The sequence below is a fragment of the Carlito syrichta genome, unplaced genomic scaffold, assembly GCF_000164805.1.
Source record: "Carlito syrichta isolate Samal-C Ts95f unplaced genomic scaffold, Tarsius_syrichta-2.0.1 Scaffold305794, whole genome shotgun sequence".
NCBI lineage: Eukaryota > Metazoa > Chordata > Mammalia > Primates > Tarsiidae > Carlito > Carlito syrichta.
The window spans coordinates 200076-212988 of NW_007249890.1; the positions used below are offsets into that span (position 1 = coordinate 200076).

The 12913-nt window shown below is 42.4% G+C and overlaps 1 protein-coding gene across 1 annotated transcript; it reads right to left on the minus strand.

Annotated features, from left to right (window-relative positions):
* Window positions 1-7691: 7691 nt before the first annotated feature.
* On the minus strand, window positions 7692-8492 carry LOC110596034 (UBA-like domain-containing protein 2). The gene is given in 3 exon segments (XM_021714811.1): window positions 7692-7823; window positions 8120-8265; window positions 8268-8492. Coding segments are annotated over 3 exon segments (495 nt in total). The 5' UTR covers window positions 8485-8492.
* Between the last annotated feature and the right edge of the window lie 4421 nt (window positions 8493-12913).

Genomic DNA, 12913 nt, shown 5'->3' on the forward strand with positions numbered 1-12913 from the left:
GGTGTGGCCTGGTGCACAGTCTCCACTGTAAGTTTTTCTAGATCTTCTCTCACAGACTGGTCAGATTCTCCAGAAGAAGTCTTATCTCTCTTACCTGCTATTTGTGCTCTGGGGATGGAGCCTGCCGTTCACACACTTTTGGGGTCCTGCAGAGAGAAGCAGGCTTCTTCTCAGCTTTCTCAGCCTCCAGTTATAGTTCAGCTTTCTTCATCTTTTTCAAAACTCTTAGGCCAGGAGAAATGGCCCACACCTGTAATCCCAGCACTTTGGGAGTCTGAGGTAGGAGGATTTCTTGAGCCCTGGAGTTCAACATCAGTTCAACATAGCGAGACCTCGTCTCTACAAAAAATTAGCTGGGCATGGTGATGGTGTGTGCCTGTAGTCCCAGCTACTTGGGAGGCTGAGACAGGAGGATCACTAGAGCCCAGGAAGTCGAGACTGCAGTAAGCCATGAGCATGCCACAGCCCTCCAGCCTGGGTGACAGAGTGAGACCCTGCCTCAAAAAAAGAAGAGGATATCTCGACAGGCCCTACACCTCTAGACCTCTAGAAGTCTCACGGAGATAGAAGGCCCCTACACTTTAGTGGGATTTATTTCCCATCCTCTGATATACAAACATCTTACCAATAAGAGTAGCTGTTACCTCTCACTCACTAGGTCCAATCAGCATAACGTCATCAGTGTAATGAGCTCGTGTGATATCTTGGGGAAGCAAAAAGCAATCAAAATCCCTGCAAACTAGACTATGACATAGGGCTGGAGAGTTAACACAACCCTGAGGTAAAACAGTGAAGGTACGTTTCTGGCCCTGCCAGCTGAAAGTGAGCAGTTTTGGGTGGGCCTTATGAACAGGAATGGAGGAAAAGGCATTTGCCACATCAATAGCTACACACCAGTCACCAGGAGATGTGTTAATTTGCATAAGCAATGAAACCACATCTGGTGGCCAGATATGGTGGCTCATGCCTGTAATCTCAGTACTTTGCAAAGCCAAGGCAAGAAAATTGCTTGAGCCCGGGAGTTCAACCCCAGCCTTGGCAACATAGCAAGACCTCATCTCTATAAGGTGGTGGTGTGTACCTGTAGTCTCAGCTACCTGGGAGGCTAAAGGAGGAAGCTTGCTTGAGTCCAAGAAGTCAAGACTGTGGTGAGCCATGATTGTACCACTGCACTCCAGCCTGTGTGACAGAGTGAGACCCTGACTCAAAACACACACACACACACACACACCCCTGGCACAACAGCTGCAACAACTGGACTTACCACTTGGTTAAGCTTACAATAGTCTGCTGTCCTTCTGCAAGGTCTTTTTTGTCTTCTGCAGAGGCCAAATAGGAGAGCTGAATGAGGATGGGGTGGGAATCACCATCTCTGCATTTGTCAAGTCCTTGGTGACGGCTCTCATCTCTACAATCCCTCCCAGTATGTGAGATCATTTCTGACTTACTGTTTTCCTCTTTAAAGAGAGACCATTCTAACAGAATCCATTTGGCCTCTCCCACTCTAATGGCCCTCACCCAACTCCTGGTACCACTTTTCAGTCTTAGTCCGTTTTGCACTGCTATGAAGGAAATACCTGAGGCTAGTAATTTACATAGAACAGAGGTTTATGTGGCTCATGGTTCTGCAGACTGTACAAGATGCATGGTGCCGGCATCTGCTTCTGGTGAGGTCTCAGGAAGCTTCCACTCATGACAGCAGGCATCACATGACAAGAGAGAAAGGAAAAGAAAGGATGGAGGTGCCAGGCTCTTTATATATATATACAAACAATCGGAGCTTGTGGGACGTCATAGAGTAAGAACTCATTTCTAAGAGGATGGCACCAAGCAGTGCATTAGGGATCTACCCCATGACCCAAAGACCTCCTACTAGGCCCCACTTCCAACACTGGGGATCAAAATTGACCATGAGATTTGGAGGAAAAAAACTATATCAACAACTCATTATTATTATTATTGCTATTATTATTATTTGATTCAAAGTCTTACTCTGTCACCCAGGCTGGAGTGTAGTGGCACACTCACAGCTACCACAGACCCCACCTGCTGGGCTCAGATGATCCTTACACCTCAGCCTTTCAAGTAGCTGGAACTACAGGAACGTGCCACCACATCTGGCTAATTTTTTGATTTATTTTAGAGATGAGGTCTCATCAAGTTGCCCAGGCTGGTCTCGAACTTGCAGGTTCAGGCAATCTCTCACCTCTACCTCCCAAAGTGTTGGAATTACAGGTATGAGCCACCATTCCTGGCCAGCATTATTATTAATTATAGTCACCATACTGTACAATAGATCTCCAGAACTTATTCCTCCTAAGTGAAACTTTTGCACCCTTTATTATTGAGAGTTTTTAAAATGTATGTATTCTGAATACAAGTCTTTTCAGATATGTAATTAACAAATATTTTCTGGCAGTCTGTGGCTTGAAACTTTTTTTTTGAAGACCAGAAATGTTTAATCTTGAAGATATCCAATTTATCAATTTTTCTTTTATACATCATGCTTTTGGATTTGTATATAAAAAAAGTCTTCAACCAGTCTAAAGTCAGAAAGATTTTCTCCTGGAAGTTAGTTTTAGGTTTTACATTTAGTTTTGCATTTACAGTTTAGTCTATGATCCATTTTGAGTTAACTTTTCATATGGTATGACTTAGGAATCAAAGTTTTGCATATAAGTACATTTGCATATGAATATCCAATTGTTCCAGTACTATTTGTTGAAAGACCATGATTTCTCCACCGAATTACCTTTTACCTTTGTCAGAAAAAAACTGACCATATATTTCTGGTCCGTTTCTGGAATTGCTACGCTGTTCCATTAATTTTTTTGTCTATCTTAATGCCAATTGCACATTGTCTTGATTACTGTTGCTTTATAGTAAGCCTTGATATCAAGTATTATGAATTTTCCAACTTTGTTCTTTTTTTTCAAAGTTGCTTTGGGTGTTCTAGTTCTCTTGAATTTCTATATGAATGTTAGAATCGTCTTGTCAATTTCGGCAAAAAGAATCTACCAGAATTTTAACAGGGATTCTGCTGACTCACTAGATCAATTAGGGTAAAACTGACATTTTATCAATAGTGACTTTTCTAATACATAAATATGGTATATCATTCCTTTAACTTAGGTCTTATTTAATTTTCTCTTAGCAATGTTTCATAGTTTTCAGTGTGAATCTTGCTCGCCTTTATCCCTGTTTCATATTTTTAATGCTATTTTGATATTTTCCCTTCAATTTCTGATCGTTAGTTGTTAGGCTATGGAAAGACAGTTGATTTTTTTCACATTGATATTACATCCTGAAAACTTATGGAACTCATTATTAGTTGTAGTCAATTTTTAAATTTTTATATATATTTTTTGATTGTTTAATTTCTGTAGTTTAGGAGGGTGCTAATAGTTTTGGTCTGGGCTTTAAGTGTACCCACTACTCTCACCTGTGCACATTGTATCTGATAGGTGATTTTTGATCCCTCCCCTTCTGAGTCTCCAGTGTCCATCTGGAGTCAAATTTTTATAGGTCCTAAAGAATTTTCTACCAGCCGGTCTTGGTGGCTCAGCCTGTAATCCCGCGCCTTTGGGAAGCTGAGGTGAGTGGATTGCCTGAGCCCGTGGATTCGAGACCCACCTGGGCAGTGAGATCTCATCTCTACAATAAACCAAAAAATCAGCCGGGCGTGGTAGCGCATGCCTGTAATTCCGGCTACTCGGAAGACTGAGGCAGAAGGCTCACTGGAGACCAGAAAGTCGAGGCTGCGGTGGCCGGGAGCGACCACTGCATTCCAGTCTGGGCGACCGAGTGAGACTCTAACTCAAAAAAAAAAAAAAAAAAGAATTTTCTACATAGAATATCATGCTGTCAGCAAATAGAGACAATGTTACATCTTCCTTTCTGATTTGGATGACTTTCACTTCTTTTTCTTGGATTAACATGTTAACTAGAATCCCCAGGACGTTGTTAAATAATAGTTGTGACAATGGACATCCTTGCCTTGTTCCTGATCTTTTTTCTTTACTCTTTTATCATTAAGTATGATGTTAGCTATTGGGTTTCTCATAGGTACCCTTCAATAGTTTGAGGAGAATCAGTGATTTTTTTAAAAAAAATTTAATTTTAAAGATTGATTGTGTTTATTTTTAGAGAGAGGGTCTTGCTCTGTCACCCAGGCTGGAGTGCAGTGGCATGATCATAGCTCACTGTAACCTTGAACTCCTGGACTCACGCCATCCTCCAGCCTTAGCCTCCTGAGAAGCTAGGACTACTTGTGTGTGCCACCACACCTGGGTTAATTTTTATTTCTTTATTTGTTTGTAGCGATGAGCTCTTGCTATCTTGCCCAGGATGATCTCCATCTTATGGCTTCAAGCAATCCTCCCATCTTGGCCTCCCAAATAATTGAGATTATAGAAGTGAGCCACCATGTCACCATTTTTTTTTTTACTTTTTCTGTCACTGACCACAGGAAGATCACTTTAATTCCTAGTTTGCTAAGAGGTTTTATAAGTAATGGATGTTGAATTTTGTCAAATTTTTTCTAACTATTGAGATGATCATATAGATTTGTTTTTGTTCTATCTTTTTTTAGTGGTACTTATTTTTAGTCTATGAATATGGTAATTGATTTTCTTTTCTTATTTTATTTTATTTTATTTTTTTAGTAGGAGTCTCACTCTATCACCCAGGCTGGAATACAGTGGCATGCTCTCGGCCATCACAGCCTCAACATGGTGGGCTCAGGTGATCCTTCCGCCTCAGCCTTCCAAGTAGCTGGAACCACAGGTGCACCCCACCACACCCGGCTATTTTTAAAAATTAATTGTAGAGACAAGGTCTTGCCAAGTTGACAAGGCTGGTCTCGAAACTCTGAGCTCAGGCAATCCTCTCACCTCTGTCTCCAAAAGTGCTGGGATTACAGGCATGAACTACTGTGCCCAGCCTGGTGATTGATTTTCAAATGTTAACCAACCTTGCATTCCTGAAATAGACACCAGTTGGACATATTGTATTAGCCTTTTATTAAATACATCATTGAATTCAATTTGTTAAAATATGACTAAGAATTTTTGCATTTACATTCACAGAAGTTATTGATCTATAGTTTTCTTTTAATCTGTGTCTGGTATCAGTATTCAACTAAAGCTGGCTTCATAGAATGAGTTGAAGAATGTTACCTTGTCTTCAATTTTCTGGAAGAGTTTGTGTAGAATTGGTTTTATGACTTCTTCAAATATTTAGTGGATTCCCCAGTGAAGCCATCTGTTCCAGTAGTTTTCACTGTGGGAATATTTTTAACTACAAGTTGAATTTCTTTATTATAACATTATTTAGGTTATCAATTTTACTTAAATGAGCTTTGGTAGTATGAGTCTTTCAAAAAATTATTCTATTGAATTGGCTGGCTATGGTGGCTCACGCCTGTAGTCCCAGCTACTTGGGAGGCTGAAGCAGGAGGATTGCTTGAGCCCAGAAGGTTAAGATTACAAGTGAGCTATAATTGCACCACTGCACTCCATCCTGTGTGACAGAATAAGACCAAAATATGTATATATATTTAATCAAAGTTGTCAAAGTATCAGCATAAAGTTGTTAATGATGTTTTCAAATTAGCATTTTATTTATTTATTTCATTATTTTTTATTTTTTGAGTTGGAGTCACTCTTTTGCCCAGACTGGAGTGCAGTGGCATGCTCATGGCCACCACAGCCTTGATCTGCTGGGCTCCGGCGATCCTTCCACCCTAACCTTCCAAGTAGCCAGAGCTACAGACACATGCTACCATGCCCAGTGGGGCTCTAAGCGATCCTTGTACCTCAGTCTTCCAAGTAGCCAGAACTATAGACACAGGCTACCATGCCCAGCTAATTTTTTACTTATTGTAGAGACGAGGTCTCGCCAACTTGCCTGGGCTGGTCTCGAACCCATGGGCTCAGGCAATCCACTCACCTCAGCCTCCCAAAAAGCTGGGATGGCAGACTGAGTCATCATGTTTATTGTTTTTGGTTGCATTTGGTTTTCTCTGTTTTTTTTCTTTCTCATCGATTTTCACTCTGATCCTTATTACTATATTTCCTCTCATTTGCTTATATAGTGTTTTGTGTTTTGTTTTTCCAGAAACAAGGTCTCACTTTGTTGCCCTATCTAAACCTGAACTCCTGGGCTCAAATGATTCTCCCACCTCAGTCTCACGAGTCACTTGGACATCAGGTGGGCAAGCCCCACCACACCCAACTTACATGGGGTTGAATTTGCTTTTTTTCTCCTGTTTCATATAGCTGAATTATATCCCATTGATTTGAGATCTTTATTATTTGCTAATATAGCTTGCAGCAGTATAACTTACTTCTAAAATTAATAATTAAACAATTATGTAATATCTAATAAATAATTAAAATTTAATATTATATTGCTTTAGTAGCACCCCACAAATTCTGGTGTATTGCATTTTCATTTAGTCAAATATATTTAAATTCATCTTTTTTTCCTTTGACCCGGGGTTAATTTAAAATATATTATTTAAGCCAGGCGTGGTGACGCATACCTACAATCCCAGCACTTTAGGAGGCTGAGTCGAGAGGATTGCCTGAGCCCAGAAATTTGAGACCAGCCTCAACAACTTGGTGAGACCTTGCTCGTCTCTATGATAAATCAAAAAATCAAGCTGGGTGTAGTGGTACACACCTGTAGTTCCAGCTACTTGGAAGGCTGAGGTGGAAGGATCTCCTGAGACTAGCAGGCAGAGGCTGCAGTGGCCACAAACATACCACTGCACTCCAGTCTGGGCGACAGAGTAAGACTCCGACTCAAAGAAATAAAATAAAATAAATGTGTTACTTAGTTTCCCAATATTTGGAGAAATATATATATATATATATCAACAGTCTCACTCTGTTACCCAGGCTGGAGTGCAGTGGCACAATCCCAGCTCACTGTACCTCAAACTCCTGAGCTCAAGCGGTCCTCCCACTTCAACCTCCCAAGCAGCTAGGACTATAGGTGTGCACCACTGTGCCTGATTAATTTTTTGACTTATTGTAGAGACAAGGTCTCGCCATGTTGCTCAGGCTGGTCTTAAACTCCTGGGCTAAAGCAATCCTCTTGCCTTGACCTCCCAAAGTGCTGGGATTACAGACATGAGCCACTGCGCATGGCCTGCATAGGATATATTTTTTCCCATCTATTTACTTTTAATCTATTTGTGTCTTCATACCCAAGATTGGTTTCATGTATATGTGGCATATAGTTGGGTCTTGTTTTTTTTTTTAATAGCCAAATCTGACAACTTCTGCCTTTTCATTGTGATATTTAAATTGAATAACGCTATTGACACAATTAGGTTTAGATCTACTATCTTCTTTGTTGTCTATTCCTCCCATCTGTTTTTTATTCTCGTCTTCTCTTTTTCTACCTCCTTTGGGAATAACTGAGCTTTTTAGAAATGATTCTGCTCATTTCCTTAATTGGCTTATTAGCTACATTGCCTTGCTTTGTTATTTTAGTATTTGCTTTGCTTTTTTTTTTTTAGAAAAGTCTCTTTTTAAGTTTTTACATTAAAATTTCGCTCTGGTGAGATGGGACTCTGGATTTGGGATCCAAACCCAAAGGCAGGCTCTCCACTCCGTCCGGTGGGAGAGGGAGGGTGCCCGAGAGACAGTCAGCTCCCTGCCAGGCAGAACCCAGTCTTTGACTCAAGGCACCTCTTCAGTCGCCATGCCAGTCCTGCACAACCGAGCCGGAGACCGGCGACGACAGGCAGGGTGACAAGAGCTCTGGGGGCCACAACTGGCGATCAGGGGTGGGGAAGAGGAGATGAGAGGAGCCTAGGGATGCCAAGAGGGCCTCGGGGTCCTTGTAGAACTCCTCGCGCAGCTGCTATTCAGCTGCTCCCAGGACTACAGCAGTTGCGGTCCTCTTCCCGGTTCCAGAAGCTGGGACAGGAAGGAGGCCGCTGACAGTCACCTCTTGCCTGCAAGGACGTCCCATCTGGTTTTGAAGCACACCCCTGCCCCTCAAGACTGGGGCAGAGGAAGCCGTGCCAGCCCCATTCTTGCATACACTAGTTATATTTATATACTCGTATATATTATAGTTATATATTAAAAAGAGAAAAACTTGCCTGAAGAGAAACTCCTGAAGGACCCAAAAACATGGGCTGTGGGTGGTGGAGGCGGTGGAAGGTGGTGGGGGAGGAGGGCGGGATCCAGGGCGCCTGGTGACTTGGGGGGGACGAGGCCCAGAAGGGGCTGAAGTTTGCAGGGGGAAGCAGGCCACGGCCTTCATAGGGTTGTTGCTGGGAGTGCACATCATGGGGGGTTGACTGTTGGGAATGTTGGTTTCTTGGAAAAACGTGCTCAGGGCGGTCTCGAACTGCCAGTGGGCCGCCGGTAGCAGCTGCTCCGCCTGGTCGGCCGCGCAGCCCGCGGCCAGAACGAACTGGCTGATCACGACCTGGTGCTGCAGCTCTTCCATGTTCACCGACATGGCGCGGCCGGGGGATCTGCGGGTGTGGGAGGCCGGCCGCCCGGCGAATGCTGTGGTTCGGCTCCCACGGCCCGGCCGACCCCACAAAACCTACTTTACGTTTTATCGTATCCTTACCTGAACACAGTCTACCTTTAAGTGATGTTCAACTACTTCATGTGCAATATTAGAACGTGCAATATCAGGCCGGGCTCGGTGGCTCAGCCTGTAATCTCAGCACTTGGGGAAACCAAGGTTAGAGGATTGCCTGCGCCCGTGGGTTCGAGACCAATCCAGGCAACTTGGTGAGACCTCGTCTCTACAATAAATAAATAATTAGCCGGGCATGGTAGCATGCGCCTATAGTTCTGGCTACTTGGAAGGCTGAGGCAAAAGGATTGCCTGAGCCCAGCAGGCTGATGCTGGAGTCGTCATGAGTGTGCCACTGCACTCCAGCCTGGCCGACAGAGTGAGACTCCAACTCAAAAAAAAAAAAAAAGCAATATTAGAATCTTACCATAGCATATTTCTATTCCATCCCTTTAAGACATTGTACTATAGTTGATTCATGTTGTACTTTTACATGTTATTAATTGCACATGATTCATATTATTATTATTCTTGTCTTAAACAGCTCATTGACTTTTTTTTTTTTGAGTTGCAGTCTCACTCTGTCGCCCAGACTGGAGTACAGTGGCACACTCATGGCCACCCCAGCGTCGACCTGTTGGGTTCTGGCAATCCTTCCGCCTCAGCCTTCCAAGTAGCTGGAACTGCAGGCGCGTACTACCATGCCTGGCTAGTTTTCTATTTATTGTAGAGACGAGGTCTCGCCAAGTTGCCTGGGCTGGTCTCAAACCTGCGGGCTCAGGCAATCCACTCCCCTCGGCCTCCCAAAGTGCTGGGATTACAGACTGAGCCACAGTGTCCGGCCAGCTCATTAACTTTTAAAGGGATTTAAACAGTCAGGGAAAAAGGTCTATATTTACTCAAATTGTTGCCATTTCCTGTATTTTGCATTCTTTTGTATAAACCCAGATTTTCATCTTGCATTATTTCCCCTCTGCCTGAGGAACTTTCTTTAACATATCCTAACTGTGCCAGTCTGGTAGTGATCATTTTTAAAGTTTTTGTACATCTGAAAAAGTATTTGTTTCCTCTTCATTTTTGAAAGATCATTTTCTTTGGCTGTAAAATTCTACATTCATGTTATTTTTTTCCTTCAGGTTTTGTTTCTATTTTGTTTTGTTTTGTTTTCAGAGATGAGGTCTTGTTCTGTTGCCCAGGCTGGAGTACAGTGGCATGATCATAGCTCATTGCAGACTCGATCGAACTTCTGGACTCAATCAGTCCTCTTACCTCAGCCTCCTGAATAGCTAGTACAGGTACATGACCACTCCTGGCTAGCTTTCTCATTATTTTATTTTATTTATTTATATTTTTTAGAGAACAGATCTCACTTTGTTGCCCATTCTAGAATACAGTGCCACAACCATGCTTGACAGCGGCCTCATCCTATTGGACTCAAGCAATCCTTGACTACAGGTATGAACCACCATGTCCAGTTTTTTTTTTTCTTTTGGTGGGGGAGGGGGATTAGAGATTAGGTCTCCATCTGTTACCCAGGCTGGAGTGCAGTGGAAAAATCCTATCTCACTGCTGCCTTGAACTCTTGGGCTCGAGCAATCCTCCCGCCTTGGCCTCTTTAAAAATGTCTCACTATCTTTTGACGTAAGAAGTCTGCTAAATGAATGTATCTTTTTTCTCTGGATGCTTTTAAGATTTTCTTGTAATCACTGACTTTAGCCAATTTGATTATAATGGGCCTTGAGTAGTTTTCTTTATGAGTCATGTGCTTGGGTTTCACTGGGATTCTGGGACCTCTGGGTTTATCATTTTTATCAGATTTGGAACATTTTTCTCCATTATTTCTTTAAATATTTGTTTTCTCCTCCTTTTCCTCCATTCTCTCCTTTGGGGACTCCAATTACCTGTATATTTGATCACCTGAGGTTCTACAGCTCACTGATTCTCTGTTCCTTTCATTTAGTCTTTTTTCTCTGTTCATTTTTGATGGCTCCTATTGCTGTACTTCCAAGTTCATTAACCTTTTCTTCTTTGTTTAATCTGCTACTCACCCTAACCAGTATAATTGGATTTTCATCTCTACAAGTTCAATTTGGCTAACTTTTTATATCTACTATGTCTCTGCTGAACAGGTATAATCTTTCTTCATTCAGAAATATATGGAAGCCGGGCTCAGTGGCTCAGCCTGTAATTCTGAGCCTTTGGGAGGCTGAGGTGAGTGGATTGCCTGAGCCCGTGAGTTCGAGACCCACCTGGGCAACTTGGCGAGACCTCATCTCTACAATACATCAAAAAGCAGCCGGGCGTGGTAGCGCACGCCTGTAATTCCGGCTACTTGGAAGGCTGAAGTGGAAGTATCACTGGAGCCCAGTGGGTCGAGGCTGTGGTGGCCGGGAGTGGCCACTGCACTCCAGTCTGGGCAACAGAGTGAAACTCCAACTCAAAAAAAAAAAAAGAAATATATGGAATATTGTTTTACTTTTTTTTTTTGGTGGAAGTCTCACTGTCATCCAGGCTGGAATGCAGTGGCACAGTTGAGGCTCAGGCGATCCTTCCACCTCAGTCTTCCAAATAGCTGGAACCACAAGTGTGTGTCCCCACACCAGCTAATTTTGTGATTTTATTGTAGAGATGAAGTCTCGCCAAATTGCCCAGACTAGTCTCGAACCCTTGGGCTCAGGCAATCCTCTGGCCTCCACCTCTCAAAGTGCTGGGATTACAGGTGTGAGCCATGGTGACCTATCAATTCTACATGCTATGTCATTTCTGGGTCCACTTTAGATGACTGGTTTTTCTCCTGATTATGAGTTGAATTTTTATTTTTCTTTGCTTGTCTAATATTTTACAAGTGAGTGCCAGACAGTGTGAATTTTATCTGGTGCCAGATATTTTTGTATTCTAATAAGTAGTCTTGAAGTTTTTTCTGGCATGCAATTAAATTTATTAAAAATACGTGCTCCGTTCAGAACTTGCTTTTAAGCTTGTTTAGTTGAGACCAGAACAGTGTTTAGCTTAGGGTTAATTTTTTTGACAGTAGTGAGCTCTATCAAAATTAATAACTTTTGCTTTTCAGAAAACATTCTTACAAAGTGAAAAGACAAGCCACAGACAGAAGAAAATATTTTCAAAACAAAGTATCTGATAATAAAGAATTTGTATCCATAATTTTGAAGAACACTTATGACCCTATAATAAGAATACAAACAATCCAATAAAAACATGGACAAAAGATTTTAGGAAACACTGCACCAAACAAAACATAGGATGACAATTAAGCATGCCAAAAGATGCTTAACATCATTAATCATTAGGGAAATGCACATTAAAACCACAATAGGCTGGGTGCAATGGCTCACGCCTATAAACCCAGCACTTTGGGAGGATTGCCTGAGCTCAGGGGTTTGAGACCAACCTGGGCAACTTGGCGAGACCTCATCTCCACAATAAATCAAAAAATTAGCCAGGTGTGGTGGCGTGCATCTGTAGTTCCCACTACTTGGAAGGCTGAGGTGGAAGGATCGCCGGAGCCCAGCAGGTCGAGGCTGCAGTGGCCATAAATGTGCCACTGCACTCCAGCCTGGGCGACAGAGTGAGATCCAACTAAAACAAAAACAAAAACAAAAAACGAAAAACACAATAACACACTGCTAGACCTCTATTAGAATGGTTAATAAACAAACCCAAAAGACTGACAATACCACATGTTGACGATGAAGTCGAGCAACTCTCGTTCATTGTTGGGGCACACAAAAAATGGCACAATCGTTTTGAAAAACAGTGTGACCGTTTCTCATAAAGTTAAACATGCATTTAGCAGACAATCCAGCAATACAACACCACTCCTCGGCATTTACACAAAAGAAATGAAAACCTATCCTCACACAAAAACCTGTATTCGAATACTTATAGCTGTTTTATTCATAATGGCCAGAAATAAAGCAAACAGATGACCAGTCAGCTGGTTTGTGAGTAAACAAACTGTGGTGTATCCGTACAATGGAATACTACTCAGCGATAGGAAGGGAAAAATTACTGATATACCTAAGAACCTGGAAAATCTCAGATAATTGTGCTATGTAAAATAAACAGACTCAAAGTCTACCTACTGCAAAATTCCATTTATATGCTATTCTAGAAAAGGAAAAACAATAAAAACAGAAAGGAGATCGTAAAAGAGATCACTGGTTGTGAGGGCCTGGGGCTGGGGATTGGTCGTAAGGGGACTTATGCAGAGAAAGTAAATGTTCTAGCCAGGCTCGGTGGCTCAACCTGAAATCCCACGCCTTGGGAGGCTGAGGTGAGTAGATTGCCTGAGCCCACGGGTTCGAGACCCACCTGGGCCACTTGGCGAGACCTCATCTCT